Raw genomic sequence first — 23,208 nt, 5'->3', positions numbered from 1 at the left:
TATAACCAAAAGGCTCTACCTTCTCTCACTCATTCGGCTGCAACCTTCATCCATACAAAAGCACCCAATAAAAAATCCAAAGTAAATGAATAATCATTTCTTTACAAACATCATCATGACCTTCCTTTTTCTTTTCAACAAACATAATCATTTGTCTCCTCATAATGATGTTCCCACATCATTATGTCCTTCATTTTTTATTATATGCTTTTGGCCACTTGACCACTAATTTGGCCACTATCCAACATATCCAACACTGGAGGAGATAACTTGGTTTTGGTACTCAAGAATTCACATTGTTTTTTCTGTAGTCCTTAGTTTGTAACCATTCTTTTAGCTCGTGCTTTAAACTTATGGTCAATTTTTGGACAGTAGAACTGGATACTGAATGAAAGAAGGTAGGTGTGAGTATCAGAAGAATATGATAAAATGGACAGGGGATTGGGATGATCTTTTGATTGAGACATTTATGCATAGAGTATGGGAGATGGTTCTTTTCAACTGCTGCTTACGATAACTTTGTGAGAGAACTGCAGGAAAATTGAAAAGGGTCGGTTGAAAAAATCGGATGAAAGCTCTCATACATAATTTCAATGTGTTACAATCTCTTCAAGGGTATGAATGGTGCTATATGGAGCCCCAACTTGATGCCTGAAACGCTTTAATAAAGGCGGATTATTTTATCGTGGAATGTGCATCAGGCTTGAGAATTTTGAAGTTGTAGAGAGTGTTTCTGACTGGTTTAGACAATTTGGGCTTGGCTTCATTTGCTTTACTCTTCTTTGGACACATTTGGCATGGTCCTAGAACCTTGTTTAGAGATTTTTTTTTTTCTGGTATTGATCCAAATTTAGATGCTCAAGTGGAATTTGGAGCATTCCAAAAACTTGGAGGTCCAACTACAAGAAGACAAGTAGTCTTATACAATATGCTTTGTTACATGTTCCTTTTCCATGTATCTTTATTTACAAAACTTGCAGCCTGTGGCGTGGCATGCAAAGAGGTCGATATAGCATGATTGAAGCTAGATGAAGAAACAAAGTCTCAATTGTTGTTGCAATTAGAGGAAGAAAAAGGTAAGGCTTTTCAAATTCCAGCTTTCAGATCAAAGTTATATGCTTGGTTGCCTTTTACATTCCATTCTCTCTGTGTCATTCTGTTTGGACCCAAATTTACACAATCGACCCGTTTAATCAAGACCGTTGAGTAAGCATAGTTCTCAACCATCAGATGGAAAAGTGAAGATTTTTTTGTAAAAGGATAATATTATGGTTTTTATCATAATAATCTTTTAATACGAATTATCTGCATCTTCTTAAACCAAATAAATGGGATGCAAATCATAACCTCAACATAGAGGCAAGCAGAACAGTCCGAGTTAATTTGGATTTGTTAGCAGTGTACTATGTGAATTAGAGCAGCTCGGCTTGGACTCTTCACGTGGCATAACATGAATCTGCGAGTTTTGGATAATGAAAACCTAAGTAGGTTAGGTTGTTTGATGGATGTTTTCAGACGGATAGGCTTTTGGATGGGTGATGGGTTGGTTTTTATTAGCTTTGAAAAGTTAACAATTTGAAGATAGGCTTTAAGCCTATGCCACTGATCAATTTGAATTTTAGTTGGACTCCACAATTATCTAGCCGTGTCATGCAAATATCAACCCTATAAATACAAGGCGCTGTGCAACATAAAAAGGACCTCCAACATAACACACAAACTGCCATGCGCAAACTCTTGCTCTACGCGAAACCTCTTAAACATCTTGAGATTTTTTATTTTATTTTTCGCCAACACATCTTCAGTTTTCATAAACAACACTGTGAAGGCAATCGGTGAGCATCTTCAGTATGGATAAACAGCACTGTTGCCGTAGAATCAGCCGACCATGAAGCATCTTCAGTTTGGATAAACAGCACTGCGACAGGGCCGACTGGTTATCTATCCAAGTCTCGGTCGAGAAGGATTTTCGAATCCTTATTGGCAAAGGTTATCTCATTAGCCTTTTCGGCAAAGTGAGGTGTTACAAGTTATTACATTCGGCACATTGAAAGTCGAATTTGATATTGAACTTCTCAGAACTAGCAGCCTTGTCTTCAGGCTTTAGAACTCGAAGGCCGAGAGTGTTCTTTCCTCGACCGCAGTCGTGAGATTCAGAAGTCAGCAGCGCACCCAACGCAACATCAGCAAATTTTACTCCTCGGCTGATGAGTTAGCACACCCCGCATACAACTGAATGACGTAGTTAGCTTACTAATTACTCGGCATGCGCGTCACGTAGGCTTAGTAGTTTTTAGGGTCAACATTTTGGCACGCCCAGTGGGACTCAGTGCTAAAACTACGAAGTTCACATGATATATCAAGATCTCAACGAGGGTGAGATTTGGTGCCTATTAAAGGAAGGTGTCGAAAAGCAAACAAAACTCCTTGAGGAATACTGTAGACTTCTTGAAAAAGGGCTAGAGGCTGGGGGTAATTTTTCGCTCTGGCCACAACCAATATTTGGCCTAAGAAAATTGTTAATTTGGCCAAAGAACAAAGGCCACCTATTTTTTCGGTCGAGACTGAAGGTGTGGTAAGCCTAGAAGAAAATGTTCAAGTTTCTGAGCCAAAAATTGACTCAAGAAACGATTCATTAGAGGAGTGTTCCAATGACGAACAAGACCAATACACGACTTCAAACCATAAAACCACATCAATTGATATGGTAATTGGAGACATGGTTTTAGATGCTGAAACCATGGCAGTCGATATGGTTATTGGCGATAAAGCCGGTATGGAGCAATCTCGTTCGGCTCAGTTGTTCGAGTTAAAAGCCGAAATTGGCGAAATTATTATGCTTGGGGGGGCATAATAATTGTTTAACACTTTCGGCTGCCAATAAAAAATCTTTCTCCAAGCCGAACATATTTGGAGATGATTTTTTATTCGGCTTTGGAAAATCTCAATGTGAAAATTTTGATGTAAATAGATCTCGGCTCGGAATAAAACATCGTTGGCCTCCTCCACTTTATAGTTTGGCCACTTTTGTTTTCTTTTGCTAAATATATATATATATATATATATAGGGGGCACAAGCAGTGGGCCGAGGAATATCTCGTACGGTATCGAATCATTCGTCGATATTCAAGACAAGCCTTTCGTGATATGGTGCTCGGCAATCCCTTGCTTTACCTATAGTATATATCACACATGCCGAGCTCAACAAGCTGATACTCGACATGTTCATTTTATATATATGTGTGTGTGCTCGGCATAGAGTCTTTTATATATATATATAGGGCTGCATTATTAATGACAGGCCGTTGATAAGGATCAGGTTAGGACCCCACAATGAGGTTTATGAGAGGCCAGGCAATCCCTTGCTTTACCTATAGTATATATCACACATGCCGAGCTCAGCAAGCTGATACTCGTGCATGCTCATTTTATATTTATATATATATATATATATATGTGTGTGTGTGTGTGTGTGTGCGTGCTCGGCATAGAGTCTTTTATATTATATATATAAATGGTTGCATTATTAATGACAGGCAGTTGATAAAGATCAGGCTGGGACCCCACAATGAGGTTTATGAGAGGCCATTTGGTGTATCAGAGTGGCCCATCAGCAAAAGGAAATTATGAGAGGCCATTCGGTGGAAAAGAATTAGGCCAAGACATAGACATGCAAGACAGAGACAAGACATGGGCTTATAAATATCTATATATATATAGGCAGGGCAAATTCCCAAGGACCATTTTTTTTATCGACCTCGACCCCAGTTCTTCTCGATCTCGGCCCCAATTTCCCCTCGACCTCAGATTTTCGACCGGTTTATGGCCTTGGTTATATATATATATATGTAATAATGCTGAGGCGTGGATGGTTGAATGACAGGCCGAACTTGGCCGAGGGTTCAGAAAAGTGATTGCAACATCTTTGATGGACGATAGGTCGAGCTGCCAGGAGTGGTTTGTCTCGGCCCCTTTTTTTTTTTTAATTTTTCTCGACCTCGGCAGTCGAGAGTTGCGGCATATTTTTATTGGCTACGAACAATTAATTTCCTTAACCTTCGGCTTACGAGCCGAAGCTCAAGGAAACTAGGGGGCAATGTTTGGACCCAAATTTCCACTATCGGCCCGTTTAATCAAGGTCGTTGAGTAAACATAGTTCTCAACTGTCGGATGGAAAAGTGAAGATATTTTTGTTGAAGGATAATATTATGGCTTTTATCATAATAATCTTTTAATATGAATTATTTGCATCTTCTTAAACCAAATAAATGGGATGCAAATCATAACCTCAACATAGAGGCAAGCAGAACAATACGAGTTAATTTGGATTTGTTAGCAGTGTATTATGTGAATTAAAGCAGCTCGGCTTAGAGGCATAACATGGATCTGTGAGTTTTGGATAATGAAAACCTAAGTACGTTAGGTTGTTTGATGGATGTTGTCAGACGGATAGGCTTTTGGATGGGTGATAGGTTGGTTTTATTAGCTTTGAAAAGTCAACCATTTGAAGATAGGCCTTAAGCCTATGCCACGGATTAGTTTGAATTTTAGTTGGACTCCACAATTATCTAGCCGTGTCAAGCAAATATCAACCTTATAAATACAAGGCGTTGTGCAACGTAAAAATGACCTTCAACACAATACACAAACTGCCATGCGCAAACCCTCGTTCTATGCAAAACCTCTCAAACATCTTGAGATTTTTTATTTTATTTTTCGCCAACACATCTTCAGTTTGGATAAATAACACTATGAAGACAACCAGCGAGCATCTTCATTTTGGATAAACAGCACTGTTGCCGTAGAATTAGCCGACCATGAAGCATCTTCAGTTTGGATAAACAGCACTGCGACAAGGCCGACTGGTTATCTATCCAAGTTTCGGTCGAGAAGGATTTTTGAATCCTTATTGGCAGAGGTCATCTCATTAGCCTTCTCGGCAAAGTGAAGTGTTACAAGTTACTACATTCGAAACATTGAAAGTCGAATTTGATATTGAACTTTGCAGAACTAGCAGCCTTGTCTTCAGGCTCTAGAACTCGAAGGCCGAGAGTGTTCCTTCCTCGGCCGCAGTCGCGAGATTCAGAAGTCAGCAGCGCACCCAACGCAACATCAGCAAATTTTACTCCTCGGCCGAGCTCGGCTGACGAGTTGGCACGCCCCGCATACAACCGAATGACGTAGTTAGCTTACTAATTACTCGGCCTACGTGCCACGTAGGCTTAGTAGTTTTTAGGGTCAACACATTCTTTACAAATGATAGAAGTGCATAATGTTTTTGCCTATACATAAACGGCAAGCGGGTGTTGTATTTATTGTTTTGTGCCTGGCTTTCAGCATCATCCTCAGAAACGCATACACAAAAGTAAAATAATTGAGCTCTATCTATGGATTCCATATCTCCTTCAACCAACTTAGCTTCTGAATTTGATAGTTCACAGTATGTTCCTTCCATGTGTGATCATTGTCAAGATAGTTCTCATAAAAACTCAGCTCACCGTTTTGCCTTACTGTCACTGCAGCGCTGCTCCTGGTGCCATAGCGTCCCTGCACAATTGAAAGTTGACAGATATGTAAGTTTCAATTCTTACAGGTAACTGGAATATGAATTCATTACTAATAGCGTTTACCAGTGGAGTGTCAACTTCAACAAATATGGAGCTTAGATTGAACTCCCAGTCAAGTTCACATATACGAGGTAATTCTCTCTTATCAGCTTTAACTCTGTCCCTCATTAGCTTTTGAATCATTTCCTTCACGGGCATTTCACCTTCACCGTATTTCTTAATCTCTTCCTCGAAATTTAACCGCAAGCGCTGAGCCTGCAGGACATAAAGCCAGTAACCAGGCACATGAGTGTTGGACCGATGACAGAAACAGCCATGTAATTAACATAATGAGTAAGGTTGGTTCAACTCAAACCAACCTTGTGCCAGGGTGAGTCAAGCTTTGCATTTGATAGCACATGAATCCCTGGAGAAACTTCTTGAACAAGAATCGCTTCTCCTTTCGGCCTGTTGGAAAGGTAAATCATGGTTTTGGAAGGAATGTCTGCCAAAACCAAGTTAAACCCGTTATACCGATGCGCCTCCTTGGCCAATTCTTGTGCAAATTCCTTTGGAGTCTTGGTGCTCTGCCATTGATTTATTTGCACAACACATGAACAGAAACTAACACAAGAACAACAAATGGTAAAAAGTAGCAGGTAAAAAGAACGAAAACTGTACCTTTAAGAAGAGCACAGGTAGGTCTCCGCGGCTCTTTGCCTCCGGGTCGGTATCCAGCTCGAGTACATTTGATAGGAAAGCGAGTCTCCCTCCTCTTGAACAGGCCAACCATGTCCCTCCTGCAACCTCATCTCGCCCGCCTAGTATCTCGCAACCTTCCCACCATCCGACTGGTTTTGTAGGCCTTTATATACGTACAAATTAATACATACATATATGAAGATTAGATAATAAACAACCCCATTAACTTAATAAATCAAATAAAAGTAGCGTAATTGTGAATTAGATGGGTGACAGACTTGCCTGTTGTGATATTCATCTCTGTTTTGCAGGAGAAGGAAAGGGTAAAGAGGGTGGGCTTGCCAAAGGAACACTGCAATACACATAGTTCAATCAAACAGATTCTTCTTACTTACATGTATAATATATATATATATATGTATGTATGTATGTATGTATATGTATATGTATATGTATATCCTGGGCTAGCTCTGGTTTTGTATAAAACAGGTGGCCAAGGAAAACCTATTAGGCTATTCACAATAGCATTGGATTCGACGGGTGGCGTGTATCGATAAAATATAATATTGTAGCAACTTGATTATTTAGTCTACAGTCGAGTCTAGTGTAGTAGTAAGGTTCCCTTCGAATAAATTAACTCTCAGTCACAAAAGTAGGTTATGAATAAAAGCAAACTTTCGGTGTATCGTCTCGTTTTTCAAACATATTAAAAATAGTTTTTTTTTTCTAAAATCGTTTTTCTTATTTTTCTATTAGCGAGTTATTTCCATTTCAATAAGGTTTAAACGATTACGTTTTTATACCACACTCTAATATTGCAAAAACATGCCATAAGTGATGTAAACAGTTTTTTTTTTTTTTTTTTAAATTTGTCTTGTAGTTAGAAATTGGAGTAGTGGAAATCAGAATAAATATGAAATGGCCTTTTGTCTCGTCTCATATTTATTTATGGGGTGTATTCAATTAAGATTTTAAAGGATTTTAATTCTTTTAATGAATTTAGGGGTATTTAATCAGAATTTTAAGTAATTCTCTTAAATTCATGATGTATTCAATTAAAATTTTAAAATAGTTTATTAAAATCCTTATAAATTTGGATGTATTCAATTAAGATTTTAAAGAAGTTTATAATATTCTAGGTGTATTCAATTAGAAATTGATTTTAAAGAATTTGAGAAAGTTGAAGAATTAAAGGGAATTACAGAGATTTCGTAATTTATTTTAAACATCCACAAATCTCATCTCTCCCTATGAGATTTCGAGGGAAATGAATCAAAATTTTATATGCAATCTCTACGAATCAATTAAACTCTATAAAACTCTATGAATTTATAAATTCATTAAAATATCTTAAATTCTCAATTAAATACACTCTAATTTCTTGCCACTTATCTTTTGTTTTGTATTAGTAAAATAGTCCTTATCCTTTAATCCATTGTATTTTGTCTTGTAATAGGATTAATTAGTGATCGGATTACCCACACGCAATTAATTAATTAATTGGGTAAGCACCAAATCCTCTGCCTATGTTTTGTTTATTTCGTAGTCAGAGCATTTAAAATAGCGTGTCGTGTCACTTGCAGATTTCGGAGGCGCCGCTTCTTCCTACTATGCTAATGTCTCATTTTCGTTTAAGGAGGCGCCGCTTCTTCCTCACCCTTATCGCTTACGGTCATTAATACATTGACGTGTGCAAATTTTTTTCAAGCGGTAATGCTTTTTAAAAAATGTTCACACATATTTTCTCAAAAGTATGATTTTTTATAAAATAATTTATATTTTATGTTTAATGTTGGTATATAAATTGATGTTAAATTGTGAGATGATAAAGAGTTTATAAAAAATCTTATTTTGAGAGAGTCTTCTTAGACGTTCTCATACATTATTAAATCAGAATTTCACACTTTGTGAACTCGTTCAATACAAGTTTTTCTCCTCCTCTAGGTGCCACAATTTTGATTATATTGAATGAACGCAAGCCTTTTCACATATATTAAGGAAAGCAACTTTGTAGTTTGTACGTTCTAATAATACGATATAATCAACACTAAGAGATTACAGAGTAGACTAAAACTTCACAATGATTGGCCATAAATTGGTTCGAATTCATCTTTGACCAGATTTCAACTTAAGATCTCTCACTTACAATTATAATTTGTACTTGAATTGTCTTGCTAATTAGGGTTTTTATATATAGAGCCTCTCCGAGCTACTAGGTACAATTTGTAGGCAACCTACGCTGCATTCGATTTACCTATCAAAACTTTGCCCCTATAGGATGAGGCAAAGTAACTTTAGCAACAATTATTGTGAAAGGGGAAATGTGTAGGGCCTAATTTATCTCAATTGTAGAAAAAAGAGACATGTAGAATCAATAATGAAAAAAACACATAGTTATCCAACCGTTATAAACGGTTATACGTGATCTAAAATATGAATTAAAAGATAGTCTCTCTAGCGTAGTATTTTTCCAAAATACGGAAACTCAATATACCTCCAACATGAGAGTTCCACAAGTTCAAATCTTAGAAGAACAGCATAAAACATAGAACATCACTTGCACCACTGTTGAAACACTTTGCACTAATTTCTGCACATCCAGACAACTCTCATCATCCTTGTATAGCTTACAAATGGACCAGAAAATCTGCCTTCCTTGGCTTACCTACATCAGCAGGATCAAGTTTGTACTCGATCATCTTACATTCGGTCTTACGATCCACTTCACAATACTTCAGTTTCGTTTGACACTGACTTTCTTGCCCTCATAAAGGATGTCAAATTCTTTGCCATTAATCCAATGTCCCTTAACATTTTACCAATTCGAGTCTGATCCAAGCAGCCGTAGGTGACGAAATACCACGTATTATTTGCTTCAGGAATGCAGTACTCTATGCGTACGTATCTGATACAAAACAAACATTACTACTTCAATCTATAGAGGTCTGATGGTAGAACTGGGATCTCAAACCATGATAGAACTGGGATCTCACTCTTGCACTTTACAATTCTGTATTGTTGGATTCAGAGGCGGTCGGTAAAACGTGAAGCTAACCAAGCAATTCACTGGTTCGTGTCCTGAGCAGATGCCGAGCAATTCACTGGTGGCTAGAACGGGTTCACTTAGCAGATGCCAAGCTCTCTGATTCGTGTTCTGAGTGCTAAAATATTTGGTCATTTTCGGATGCACTTCTGAGTGCTAAGTCATGAAGCAGAGGCTGGAAGTACTTTCCTATTTGCTCGCTTGGAAATAGATTATTGAATGGTATATTTCTTTCCGAGAGTCGAGAAGCAGAGATTGGGGGGGTGTAGGGTTCGAATTTGTGTTAGCTGTATTTATTTATTTATTTTGAACAAACGATATTATCTACACTAAGGGAGAGAAGGGGTGAGCTTAGCATTACAATGAGTTAATAATAATGTGGTTCAAATTCATATTTTGTGAGAATCGAACCTAAGACATTTCACTTACAAGAGAAGATGAAAGTTTGTTGTATTTTGGATCCTGAAAATTAAAGGGTCAGTTATTGAAATTCAGACGGTCGTAAATCCAGAATATTAAGGATTTTAAAAGGTCTGTCATGGTTTGTGTTGATCATTGTAAGTTTATGATTCTAAAATGCTCTCGGGAGGAGCTTAGGGTTTGAGGTGTAGGTGTCGGGTTTTGGGGTACACAATTCATCAACTAGACTCTATGCCCTAAGCGATTAATATAGTAAATTTTTTTATAAAAAAAACACCATGAATGTGTGTTGGTATTAATCAAATCTCAAATTTTGAGAAGCAGATTAGGAAACTTTTGATTGAGAAGACTGTCAACTCGCACCCACCAACTGCAGCCCAACTCGGCCAGGCTCAGGTTGCCTTATATTCGCCAAGCTGCAGCTCTCCCATCGCTTGCTTAGGGCCACGAGACGTCATCTTCATCGGAGATAAAGATCCGTTTCACCTGCATCATACAATTAATTTTGTTCGATTCTCAACCACATAATTAAACTAACAAAAACCAGCCAACCAACTGTTGTTAGTTCCAACAATAGATAATAATTTATACTCACACGGATCTTCTTGTACATAGGTTGTAGTTTCATCATTCTCAGAAGTGGCCGCCTCTTCTTCTTGCGACGACCATATGTTGCTTCTGTTCCTTCTGTTCCTTCTGTTCCTTCCCCAAAGAGCGGAAATCTTGTTTAAAAAGACACAACAAGCAAACAACTAAATAAGGAATTAAGATTATATGTAATGTACTACAGCCTAGTGTGGTAGCATGTATAATTAATAGAGAACAAACCTATCCCACGGTGGAAGAATATCTTTCTTCCTGCAACTTACATCACCCCAATCTTCATACTTGTTCCAATCATCACGTCTGTAGAATGAAAGAATTCAGGTTTCACCACCGTTAATTTAAAATAGAAACCACGAGACAAATGAAAGCCAAAAGGGAAAGAAAATAAACAATGCAATCATGATTGCATCAAAGTTATACGGGGATCAAAAGAAAATTAGAGCGAGGCTAAACTTCACAGAACTAACCTCTCAGTCACAGCTAAGCTGAACTTACCATTTCACGTTTTTTTTTACCAGATAACATGTAATTTTGGGCGGGGATTTTATAAAATTCACGCTCATTTTATGTTTCTTAGTTTCCATTAGTTTATTATACTGTGAATTATAAAAATAATAACAATAGTCAAATATTTGATACCTTGGGATGCTTGCTTGATTGTTTTACAAACTATAATATATACAGGAAGACTCTAAGGGAAGGGATCCCTATATTTTTTTTAATGAAAATGGAGATTAGGTATGGGGCCCACATTACATCGAACTTGAGAATTCGTAGTGTCTATTTTTCAAGTTGCATCTCATAGATCATCCTTACAAAATGTTAGCCAAATTAAAAATATTTGAGGCATCTAATTGAGTTCAAAAAAATTAACAAACACTTTGTTCTCTAAGAAACATGTTTCTTAGAGATTTCATAGTAATAATTAAATAGATAAATAGTTTCGGATTGAATTGAATTTTTGCAAGGATGATCTATGAATTAAGACTTACTAAATAGACAATTCGAATCGTTCAAATTCGATGTTGAGTAGGTCTCACAACTAATCCTATTTTCTGAATGATTGAATTCGTAGGTTCAAGGGACAAAAAAATAATTACTTACGTGGTAAGTAGCTGTAAGATGTCTGGACCATCATTGGAGTAGGCTCGGCAATGGTTCTGGATGAAGCTTGGACTTGGTTCCGAATCGATATAGAATGTTCCTTTTGCTTTGATATCAACACAGATGGATTGATTGGGAGGAAGACCTTCGATGCACAGTTGGAACACCACTACACGTGCCCAGGAGAGCTTGTGATGCCGCCGCTCCTTAAAAATGCCAGAACACACTATGGACATAAGACCGTCATCACCAAAATTGGTAATAGAGGGAGGGTAAGTGCTTGGGTAACGGAAAATGATCTTCTCAAGCTGAACCAGCTCTGCAACACGTCGGGGGGTTCCATTGGCCTCATCAAATCGGTACGCATACACGTGCCCATCTTCGACAGAAACTAGAAACTGCTTGAACTGTGCTGAACAAGGGACGGTAGCGTCCGGGATGTCCAATGCTTCTTCCCATTTCTCTTCATGGGTGTTGAAGATGTAGTTTTTGCCCGTAACGGGATCCTTAACAATGAGCTTCTGGCCCCAAGCGCCGTAGTGACTGATAAAAGGACAAGAGGAGTTGAGCGTACGACCAATGATGAATGGGGGATTTGGGAGGACTTTCCAATCATGAGATCCTGGATATAGGGCCTCAAAAAGGAGTGGAGGTTTTTTGTCCTTGATGCACCCATCATAGATGCGTGTGGAAAGGACGTAGATTTTACCGTCTATAGTGACGACACAAGGATCAAGCTTGGGAGCAGACAAGTGGGGGAGTTTAGGAGGACGCACTCTCACAATCAAGGGTACATCAACAGCAAGGTTGGCCCTTTCTTCAACTTTAACTAAATAATTGGGTAAAGACTGACCCCCAACCACGTACGGCTCTGAATTCGCAATCATGTAACGAAATTCATCAAACCGACCAACAAATTTACGACTGTAGGCAAGTTTAAACTCAGGCCTAGTATGCGACTTCTTAACGTCCTCATCAAAGTACCAATCCAACCATTTACTAACATCAAGAACGTAAAGATTTTTGCTCATGTTCAAATACAACAGCCAGTCCTTGTTCAACGTCATTATACTTGACAAATTCTCCCTTAACCTGCGGTGCTGGATCAATGAAAGAAAGACTCGTCAATTAAGCAAAAGTAGTCGGCAAGAAACATGAAGTAGTAGTAAAGCAGCCCGCACATAAGCACAACATACCTGCCTGCGGATGGCAAGAAAGAAAGCAAGACCGAGAGATTGGATTTCGATAGATGAGATGAGAGAGCGACCCAACTCATCTGACAGCGGAAACCCTAGAGAATGATTTCTCTTGTTTCACTCGCATCCCAATTTATTCCAAGGGCTAGACGGACAGTCATTTTGGGCCGTCTTGCGGTAAAAGTGAGCCCACCCCAATTTGTGGACTCCGTATTTTTTTTTCTTTATTATTAACTAGCATATGCCTCACGCTTTATTTGTGAAAATAATTTTTTTTATTTTAAAAATGAAAAGGAAAAAGGGAGAGAAAAAATATGAATTCAAGAGAGAAGTATTTTTTATATATATATTTTTTTTTCAAAATTATAGAATGTTATGGTCATCTTGAGTGAGGTTGTGAAAAAAGTGTAAAAGTTTAGTTTGAGTAAATTTATTTTACTGTCCATAATTTTGTTTTGAGAAATTTTATTTGAACTCATTTAACTTCTTTTTACATTCAACTTATTCTCTACACCCATATCCAATTCAAAATGTAAAGTCATCTTTACACCCATTAAAAAATAAATTCTCAAATTGAATATTTTTGTTTTCAAAGAGACTCAAAATTAAAAAAAAAATTATGGTTCCTTTGTCCCTCTTCCCACCGTGATCTCTTCAACTAACTGGTCCCAATTCCAATCCATATCCAAATTCTTCAATTGTTTTCGTGGCAAGTGTCAATATATCTAACAAAGCCTTGAGTTTTAAACAACGATACTCTTTGTATATATACTAGTGACTAGTAAGGCTGTTGTTGTTAACATTGGAGAAAAAATAGTTGTTTAAAACTAACATTCATCTTCACAAATTACAGTTTTTTGTAATTTATACTTGTATTTTTCTAATCAAAGCCTTGAGTTTTGAATATAATTGAATCTTCTGAGGGTTAAAGTTTTTGTGAGCATATTCAAGCACAGTAGCTGTTATTTTGGGCATAAACCAAATTGTTTTGTCTGCAATCTAATTGATGTGAAACAAAAAAATTTCATAAGTCGAGTCATAACTTAATTAGAGAATTGATTAAAACTTTATCACCATCTATCGATAAAAAAAACTTGTTTTTTCTCTATAAGAACTTATAGGATTTTAGCCGAAATGAACGTAGGATAAATAAGGAGTGATGGTAAGGTTTAATTATAGGATATGAGTTTATTGATAAATTTAAGCTTTATTATTAATTTTATATTGTACTTGATGATAATTATGCAATAATGAAAAAGACAATTAATATTTAAAATTTAAGTTGGGTTTAAAAAAAAGTTATATGAGTTTAAATAAAATTTATTTCTTCTTTTGATTGACAATTTTTTTATTTATTATTAATGTGATTAAGATATAACGATACATTTGTGGAAAGTCTGGATAACATTTCCCCAAAAACAACCGATAAATAGTTTTTTCAAAAGGAATAAAGGTAAAAAAAAATTAATAAATAATTTTTTTTTAAAATAATAAAGGAAAAGCATATTATTTGGAATTTAGAGAGAGAAAGAGAGAGTAATAGAAAGAGGGAGGATAGAATAGAAAGAGAGAGTAGGTGAAGGGGGCGAGGAGGAGGCATCAGAAAACAGAAACGCCGGCCGATGACGACGATGGATAATCCACCAACCAAAAAGAAGAAAGGTCGTCCTTCTCTCTTGGATCTCCAGAAACGCGCCCTCCTCCAACAACAGCAGCACGACCAATCCCCAAACCCTCGCCGTCCATCCACTCGCCGGAACCCTACTCCTCTCGGTTCATCCCCGCCGTCCAATTCCCTCTCCGATGCCGACGCCGACGATGAGCGGGCAAAGAAGAAGCATAAGCCCCTCCTCGCTTTTAATCCCAATTCGGCTCCGACATTGTCGCCCTTTAATTCGGGCCCCTTCGGCTGCGATTCGAACGCGGGTGGTGAGGATCCGGGGGCCGCTCTCAAGATCAGCACCATCCATCATGGATCTAATCATATGGTGATCATCACACTACAAATCCTAAAACCCTTTTGCTTTTCTCAAAATTAAACACAAACCCATGTCCTTTTTGCACTTATTCTCTCTATTTTTGTTTAATTTCGAAAAAAGTAACGAAATATATATATATATATATATATATATATATATATATATATTTTGCTTAATTTTGAAAAAGTAATGAAATTTATGTATTTTTGCTTTATTTCGGAATTAGAATCTTTTAGGGATTTTCGCGCGACAAACAGAAGCTGTTTTTGGGGAGCTGGAATGGAGTAGTGGGGGGATGTGTTTGACTTGGACAGTATTTAATTTTTATTTATATATTTGGAATCTGGGTAGTTTTTCTTTATTTCCTAATTTAAATTCTTCATCTGGTTAAATTGTACTATAGAAAGACGCACACCATTTTGTCTGAAAAGCTTCACTTTGTCTTTTCTTGATTTATTTGTTCATTTACTTTTCCAATGATTGCAGAAAATTAAGTTATAAATTAAATATGATTTGTTTGTGTTAATGGTAATTTTAGCAGCGACATTGTTGTTAATGGTTTTATTGCATTGCAGAGCCAAGAAGAGATTTTGAAAGCGACAGACAGTAGTAGTATATTACATGGTATGACACTGTTAGTCAATCCCAATTCTTGCTCAAAAGCTCTCTCCCGGGTGTTAACTTCTAATGACTGTCAACTTTTACCTGTGGACAGGGTCGCAGGTTGAGTCCGGTCCCACGACACCTTTGCCAGACAAAAAGTTGTTGGTGTTCATCCTTGATAGGCTTCAAAAGTAAGTGTCTTAGGTTCCAGAGTTGTTTTGTCTGTTTATTGACTCTTTGAAATGACCATGGATGTTCACTCGTTGGTCTCAACTTTCTTGCAGAAAGGACACTCGCGGGGTGTTCTCCGAGCCTGTTGATCCAGAGGAGGTATGTTTTACTTATGTTGAAATAGCTTGTTGTGATGCTAATCTTAGCTTGTTTTACGAGTAATAATTTCGTGGTTTGATGTAAACATGTTGGTCTGTTCAGCTTCCTGATTATCACGAAATCATTCAAAACCCAATGGATTTTGGAACTGTGCGGACAAAACTAGATCAGGGAGCTTACTCCAGTTTGGAACAGTTTGAGGTTTGTATTACAATCTTTTTCTTGCTAGTTTTCAGTTTTGACACACACGGACTCACCCACCACAGTTGCATCAATGTCACCATCTACTTGCATCCGCTTCTCTTTCTCATCTCCTTTGCCTGCTCACTCTCCCCCCACCAGCTGTAGGAATAAATGAAGTGTTTAGGGATGGGTGTTTCCTAGATATGGTTTTTGTATGATTGATAAGGACATCAGGGATTATTGTCTTTTGGAAATTACGGAGATGTCAATTATTGTAATATAAGGCATGCTAATTCAAGTTGATTCTTTTGCTAGTTAAAGAAGACAAATGAATCCAGGACTGAGAACATAGTGCAATTTGTCATTCCATTCAGTATTCAAGTTATTAACTTTGGTCTATTTTATGAACCATTTATTTCTTTGGCGTCTTGATGTATCACGGGAATGTTAGAAATAGAGGAATGGTGTGATTCACCATGGATTCAATCTTATGAGAACTCTATTCTTGGTGCACTAAACTGCGATGGTATCTCAATGCTTATGACCGTGCTCTACTTCTGGTTTGATTTTCTTGTTAAATTAGTTGTTGTGACAGGTTTTTAAGTTTTAATGTTTAACTTCTGCAGAAAGATGTGTTCTTGATATGTTCAAATGCAATGGAGTATAATGCACCAGACACTATTTACTTTCGACAGGTTTGGCCCGTCCAACTTACACTTCTTCCTATTTAGGCAATCTGATCATGTTTGATGATTAACAAAGACAATTTCATTAGGCACGATCTATACAAGAGCTCGCAAAAAAGGACTTCGAAAATTTGAGGCAAGTGAACGAAGATGGTGATCCGAAACCAAAAATTGCAAGGAGAGGCAGGCCACCTGGCAAGAGCATGAAAAAGTCAATTGAAGGATCTCCTGTTGATCGTGTAGGTCCTCAAATTGTATCTGAAACTACTCTTGCTTCTGGAGGAGAAAATTCTAACTTATCCGGCACATATAATCTAAGACGGCCTGCTCCCCATAAGTTCAGGTCTTCTGATGCCTTAAATATGGCCCCCCATGGGTATCTTAGTGGTGAAACTGGTGCTAGTTGGTTGCCTGGTTGGGAGAATGAGTTTCCAGGTTTGTAATTTCTAGTGCGCCTGCTTCACTGATTTGTACCCCTTATTCAGTTCGGTTTTTTTTTTTTTTTTTTTTGGACGAATTGCTTGATTTTATTTTGATTCTCTAGTTTATTGAACAAACGTTGAGCCTTTCCTATTTTTTTTTTTTTTTTTGGGTTGCAGCTTCGGTATTGAGGAGTGATCTGAAGTATGGAAAGAAACATTTTACTGTAGATGAGAATAGACGTGACACTTATACACAAGCTCTGGCTTCGGGTGATGAACCATCTATCTTTTCTGGTTGTGAAGGAGAATGGAAGCAACTAGTGGCGGTATGTATAATGAGAACTTTCATGTATTCTTTTCTGAATGGGAGACTGGAATTGTTCAGTGATGTGCAAGATGATGGGTAAGGGGGTTGCTATTAGAAAATAGAGAAGTGGATCTTCAATATGGAGATTATAGGAGTCTTCAAAAATCTATAAAATGACAGTAGATCTACTATACGTTTATTTGTCGGACTTGTATAAAAATATGATTCTTGTTTAACATGATTTCTTAGTGTTTGTTTTATTGTTTTTCCTCAATATATAAACCAGGTAGGTCTTCAATTTGAGCATGGATATGCAAGGAGTCTAGCTCGATTTGCTGCAAATCTTGGACCCATTGCTTGGAAGGTTGCTTCAAAGAAAATTGGAAGTGCTTTGCCTAGTGGAATCAAGTTTGGTCCGGGATGGATTGGAGAAAATGAGACATCAAGGTTGCCACAGTTTTCAATCTGTGAGAGGGAACAGAGGGTTCAAAGCAACCCTGCATCTGATGACCATTCAGACAGACTTCTACCTCAAAGTACATTATGCTCAAACTCTGTTGTTCCAAATAGATTTTCGCTACAAAGTGGTGTTAACGTAGAAAGTAGGAGACAATTGAGTTCCCACAATGAAGCGGCGTCAGTTGACAACGGTGCGTGTGGGATAAGAGCTGTGCCTCCTTTCCCAGTTCAGCAGAATTTCACAAATCACTCTGGTAAACTATAGTTCGAGTAGTAGGTTTATTTACGTATTGTATATGTTTTACCACGAATGAGAATGTTAATATACTTGCCATATTACCAGGGATGTCATCTTCAACTGACAAATCAGTGCCTTCTCAAATACTCAGCATGGCCTCCGAGAGCAACGCCATCATCCATCAAATGCCTATCAAGCATATTGCTTCAGAGGAAGCCAAATTGCCAGAAATTTCAAGTGGATCGAGATCTAGCCATCTGCTTGGTGGGGAAGCATCCTGGCACGGTTCATCCTTACGCAATAAACAGGTTTCTTATTCATTCCCCTCTGACTTGAACGTCAAACTGGGTGCACCCGGCTCACCTCAAATCGGTCTGCAACAGCAGCCGGATTTAGCTTTGCAGCTTTGACTACCGTGAGGGTGCCGGGGGCACGTATATAGACAAAAAGTAGTAGGGATTAATGAATTACATTAACACATAAGGATTATTTTCCCTTTTGTTTTTATCTCCCTTTCGTTCTAATTAAAAATTATTATGAAGGTCGCTCTCTGATTGCCGCAAGGAATCATTACCAGTTTACAGTGGTAGGGAAAAGATTTTGTACAGATTAATCATTTTTATGTTAAAAATTTATTGGTTTAGCAATTTAATCCAATGTGGATGTGCATTGGTGATTTAGTATGGGTTTGTTGAATTGTGACTTAGATATGGAGGAGTATCCTGATTGTTGGATCCCATTATGTTATGGGAAAATTTGACATTGAGCATAAGCTTCTGTATAAGCACTGTTGTTGAAAATTTGACATTTTATTTTTTGGGACCGTAAACGGGAATGATAAACACACATTTTCGCCTCTTGCACAACTATGTATAATCTATCTGTTGTTTTTGTTTAATTTATTTAATCCGATGGATTAAAAATAGAAAGTGTGTGTGTGAGAGGTTAAGATGGGTGCGTAAAATTTAGCATCCTGAGGAAACACGACAAAATTGTTTTACGGATTAGCACTTGAAAATGTTTTTAATACAGCCATACTTTTTAAGTTTTTCTTAAAACCGATGTGGGAAGTATCTTTGGTTATCTGACAATGTCAAACTTGGGTCCGGAGTAGGTTAGGTAATTTTGTACTAAGTTTTGCTAACAAAATGGGTAGTCATTTGCGTTCACTTTAATTGAGTGTCCAAGTAGTTGTCCCTCACGTTTTGTAAATATTTTCATGAAAGGTGGTGGGTAAACAAAAGATGGAGAAGTGGGGTATCGATCCCCATACCTCTCGCATGCTAAGCGAGCGCTCTACCATCTGAGCTACATCCCCTTGTTTCATCCTTATCATCATTTGACGTTTATCAGAGAAGAAAACCCACACATTTGCTTCTTTCACATTTATGGTTTATTTAAAGTTTTGTTGCGAAATGTGCATTGCAAGTTAAGGTGAAGTTGAAGCAAAATTTATTTTCTATTCATTTTTCCAAGCTCATTCCACCATGTTTCATCCACAAGAAAAAACTTGCGTAGGACCTAATTTCTTGTTCATCCACGTTTGAAACGTATCTTGATGCCTGAAATTTGAAAAGTTAAAATCGGAGACGGATGATCATAGACCCAAACTTACCAGCACATGAATTGTACTAATTAGCAAACCCTCGAAAATGAAAACAGGATTCTTGGGTTGTCAAAGAGCGGGTTTACTTGCTTTGTTGAAGAAAATTAAAATAGAAATGAAATTTTTTAAACTTGTAAAATGTCCATAGAGACGAAAGTTTTTTTTTTTCTTTTTCCTAATTATAAACTGATTTTATTAATGATCAAATACAAATAGAAACATTAACAAAGAGATGCAAAGTTAGAGAAAACATAAAAAGTTGGAATAATATACAGTTGGAATAATATGCAGATGCAAAGAGATGTAGTTGGCTAGTAGCGGATAAAGTATTGTATGCGAGGCCAACAATTCAGCGATGCTTCTTTGCGTGGTCTAGAAAAAGATTTCTTGCATCTGCATGTGGAAGGAAAATCGAGAATAACCGTTTGCTTGATACTCCGATAAGACTCAGACAGCCTGCAGTTCTTTATATTTTCTTCTTTTTCTTCTTTTCTCTTCTTTACTCTTTTATGTTTTTGGATGGCGGATTCTTTTCGATGTTAAAACATATGTGAGATCCACATGTGTTGATAGGCGTGACCTCTATTAGAGAAATAGTACAAATAGATAATAAATATAGCAGTACTCGTGATGATAACCTGATTGAAATAGAACCAAAAATTGATGGGCGTATTCCTTCATTTATACATATCAAGCAAAAGCACTGTTCATCATGCATTTTGACCTTTTTATTGATATTACTCTCATGCAACCAAACATGCCAGATAGCAAACATCTACTAATTAGTTTGTTCAGTTTTAAATACGTAGTAAACATTTACAGAACTGGTTATATCATTAGAATTACACATTTAGGTGTGTAAGTTAATCTCAACTACGAATTGAGATTGCGTTGCATGTCAACAATTTGAATAATTTGTTGAAAATGAATACACATGAAAAAAAAAAATAGAAATTAGAAGTTCCTTGATCTTAATTTCACATTCAACTATCAAGGGACCAGAAAAATCGACTGTAAGGTTCCAATGGAGGGGGAAAAATTACTTTCTCTCCTAATCACAGGAATAAAATCTACATCCTTTACAAAAAACAAACATGATGAACAGAATGAACAAGAATTTGAAAGAATCCCACCTGATCAACTAGAACTACTTCCCACCATGTAATCCTAAGCCTTAAATCTTATGTATACATTTGTGACAAACATGAACTCCTACTACATACCTAAGCTTGTGTCTGCACTTTGTTTTCAATTGCATTTCGAACTCGAATCCATGGCCACCATCGCCATGGTAACAAAACAAGTAGGAAACGAAACATATATATGGAATTAATTGAGATATATGTTTCATGATTGCCACACCATTCTGTAGCCATCCGGCGTGTGAGACCCAAACCATCTCTGCGTCAACATCTTCAACCGCTCGTCTCTAACCTCGCAAAACTTCTCCGCCCACCCTTTCGGCTCCACCGGCTGAAACCCTAATCCGGGGGTCCTGTCCTTGGACTGAGGATTCAGCGCCTGCATCCAATCCACCACGTATGCCGACACCCTCCTCCGAAACTTGGTCTGGAATTCCGGCCACGCCTGGTACTTATAATGGTTCACCACCCCCTTCTCCATGCTCAATTGCCTCGTCCTGTACCCCTTCTTCAACTTAAAGTGATGTATCACGTTCACCAGCGAATCGTCCAGCGCGTCCAGCCGCACTATCGACTTGTGCCGCTGCTCGAACCGCCTCCGGCACGTGTACCCTTGCGTAACGCCTTCTGCCGGGTGATATTTCTGGTTCGACGGACCGAAATCGTTGCACTTGATCGAAACCTGCCCAACGACGGTGTTGTTATGGTTGTGTGCCGGTAGCAGAGATTTCAGCATGTGCTTCGACGGTTGGTCCAACTGGGCCCACAAGTTCGGCGAGAACACGAATTCGTCCACGTCGATGTACGCGACCCACTTGCACGTACGCCGGGCGTACAGGGCGCCGTGCGAGAACCCGGCTTCCTGCGTCTTGGGCCACACCCAAAACAGCGTCGTAACGTTGTACCCCTCGTCGTTCAGCTCTTTTACGACACTCTCGAGACCGTCGTCGCTGTCATTGTCGTACAGGATGAAGCGATCGACTCCGACCTTGGAATGGTAAATCACCCACTCCTTCAGGAACTTTGCCACGTTGTACACCATGGTGCATACGCAGACCTCGTTCAAATTATTTTGCTGAATTTCTGTGGTCCCCACAGTTGTGGCAATCTCTGTGGCCCCCGCACTAGTAGTAGTCTCCATGGGTGGCCTGAACGTGTAGTAGGCAACGGACGGGACTACGACATTTCCGTCAACGATTTCCAGTGAGATTTTGATGAGCTTCTCGTTGAAATTGACGTCCGTTAAGTTGGGGTGGTGGCACCTGAACACCTCTTGTACGGAGCTTGTAACGGCGGTTCTGACGGCGTTTTTGTTGTTGATGTCGCCAAACAAGCACCTGAACTCGGTGGGAGGTCGGTTGACGCCCTGGCGGTTGTTCAAACCCTTGGCGAACAGGACGACATCGTCTTCGGTCGAGAACGACTCGTAGACCATGAAGCTCCACCTGACCATCAGCTCCGGAGAATTCGAACCCGGCGCCAGCGTGTCTTTGTCGGAGCTCTTCGCCAACACAGGTTGGTGAAACGGGCGGAGACGCTTCACTCGGTTGGGCATGGGGCACGCCAGCGTCGTCCGGTTCGTAAACGGCAACGGTTTGGAGAGCCTGGCGTCAGAGGTGTCGTTGTTCTGGAAGAGACAAACATAGGTGTTGCCTCCGGCGGATGGAAGTGGAGTCTCTGGAGAGACAATGAGTAGGATCTCCCAGGAGGGGAGGAGAACGGAGACGGTGGATATGGCGGTGGAGGAGGAGTTCGTGAGGGAGGAGACGTCGTGGCGAGTGCGGTGAGGGGTAGGAAGAGGCTGATCGCGGATTGCGATGGAGTGGTGGCGGTCGTCGGCGAGGGTGATGGGGAAGTGGTGGATTAAGTCGGTGGTGCGGGAGAGGTGGAGGGAGAAGAAGGCGAGGAGGAACAGGGAAGCGCAGGTGAAGAGGAGGAAAGCAGGGAGTGTGCGGCGCATGGCTTCTTGGAAGCAAACGAAGAGGGACAGAAACGAAGGAGGCCGAGAATTTAAAGAAGGTAGTGGCGGTGGCGATGGTGGGGAGGAGGAGAGCTGGAACAATTGCTTTATTTGGAACGTCATCGTCGAATATAAATTCGAATCGAATCCAAATCCGAGTTGAGATTGGAATTGAATCGTTGGAGAGAGAGAGGGAGAGGGAGAAGATTAAAGAGAGATATGGGAAAATAATGAGATGATTATAATTGTTAAAAATTGTGTTGTTTCGAAAGAATTGAGTGTTTAATTTGTTTGGTTTGATTGGGAAGAAAACAGAGTCAGAAATTGAATACAACCAGAATGCCTATTTCTGTTGGGTTTTTATATTAACACCCCAGGGAATGCACCTCACATTAAAATTTAATATTAAATGACTTATTTACTCTACTATGTAATGATAATTTTGACCTTATTAGGTTTTAAAAAAAATAAAGATTTATAAATACACCCCAAATCACTTCTAACGTATTATTTATCTTCTCAACTATCAAACATGTTGATTAAGAAAAATTGTTTTTGACGAATGGAACACGAAATCGATGTTTTAGGAGCTTCACATGAGGTAAGACTTCATAGTTTTCATTGTTTTAGTGATTTCGATGACATTGATAATTATTTAATCTTGCGTTTGCTGTAT

At 38.6% G+C, this 23,208-nt stretch overlaps 4 protein-coding genes and 1 non-coding gene across 6 annotated transcripts; 1 reads left to right on the top strand and 4 right to left on the bottom strand.

Annotated features, from left to right (window-relative positions):
* Nucleotides 1-5,266: 5,266 nt before the first annotated feature.
* LOC139196970 (uncharacterized) lies at nucleotides 5,267-6,685 on the bottom strand. The gene is made up of 5 exons (XM_070823337.1): nucleotides 6,531-6,685; nucleotides 6,228-6,411; nucleotides 5,927-6,133; nucleotides 5,631-5,822; nucleotides 5,267-5,547 (listed from the first exon to the last, which is right to left on the bottom strand). Exons 1-5 carry the CDS (start codon nucleotides 6,611-6,613, stop codon nucleotides 5,386-5,388), a joined length of 828 nt encoding a protein of 275 aa, XP_070679438.1. The 5' UTR covers nucleotides 6,614-6,685; the 3' UTR covers nucleotides 5,267-5,385.
* A 3,105-nt stretch (nucleotides 6,686-9,790) lies between these two features.
* On the bottom strand, nucleotides 9,791-12,703 carry LOC108173594 (uncharacterized). Its single transcript, XM_070824253.1, has 5 exons — nucleotides 12,618-12,703; nucleotides 11,422-12,521; nucleotides 10,540-10,617; nucleotides 10,307-10,433; nucleotides 9,791-10,197 (listed from the first exon to the last, which is right to left on the bottom strand). Exons 2-5 carry the CDS (start codon nucleotides 12,486-12,488, stop codon nucleotides 10,150-10,152), a joined length of 1,320 nt encoding a protein of 439 aa, XP_070680354.1. The 5' UTR covers nucleotides 12,489-12,521; nucleotides 12,618-12,703; the 3' UTR covers nucleotides 9,791-10,149.
* A 1,409-nt stretch (nucleotides 12,704-14,112) lies between these two features.
* LOC103436735 (uncharacterized) lies at nucleotides 14,113-18,690 on the top strand. 2 transcript variants are annotated; one of them, XM_008375186.4, is made up of 11 exons: nucleotides 14,113-14,605; nucleotides 15,172-15,220; nucleotides 15,312-15,390; nucleotides 15,484-15,529; nucleotides 15,632-15,730; nucleotides 16,339-16,407; nucleotides 16,488-16,833; nucleotides 16,998-17,146; nucleotides 17,414-17,840; nucleotides 17,930-18,132; nucleotides 18,367-18,690. In XM_008375186.4, exons 1-11 carry the CDS (start codon nucleotides 14,240-14,242, stop codon nucleotides 18,376-18,378), a joined length of 1,845 nt encoding a protein of 614 aa, XP_008373408.1. In that variant the 5' UTR covers nucleotides 14,113-14,239; the 3' UTR covers nucleotides 18,379-18,690. The 2 variants fall into 2 exon arrangements, with proteins under 2 accessions (XP_008373408.1, XP_008373406.1); XM_008375184.4 differs by having other exon boundaries at nucleotides 17,930-18,690.
* A 379-nt stretch (nucleotides 18,691-19,069) lies between these two features.
* On the bottom strand, nucleotides 19,070-19,142 carry TRNAA-AGC (transfer RNA alanine (anticodon AGC)). The gene has a single exon. It is a non-coding gene; the product is annotated as a tRNA-Ala (tRNA).
* A 1,236-nt stretch (nucleotides 19,143-20,378) lies between these two features.
* LOC103436736 (glycosyltransferase family 92 protein RCOM_0530710) lies at nucleotides 20,379-22,826 on the bottom strand. Its single transcript, XM_008375187.4, has one exon. It carries the CDS (start codon nucleotides 22,653-22,655, stop codon nucleotides 20,778-20,780), a length of 1,878 nt encoding a protein of 625 aa, XP_008373409.3. The 5' UTR covers nucleotides 22,656-22,826; the 3' UTR covers nucleotides 20,379-20,777.
* Nucleotides 22,827-23,208: the final 382 nt, after the last annotated feature.

Source organism: Malus domestica, chromosome 06 (assembly GCF_042453785.1).
Source record: "Malus domestica chromosome 06, GDT2T_hap1".
NCBI classification, from domain to species: domain Eukaryota; kingdom Viridiplantae; phylum Streptophyta; class Magnoliopsida; order Rosales; family Rosaceae; genus Malus; species Malus domestica.
Note: the sequence above shows the minus strand (reverse complement) of the source record. Positions and strands in the feature narration are given on the sequence as shown.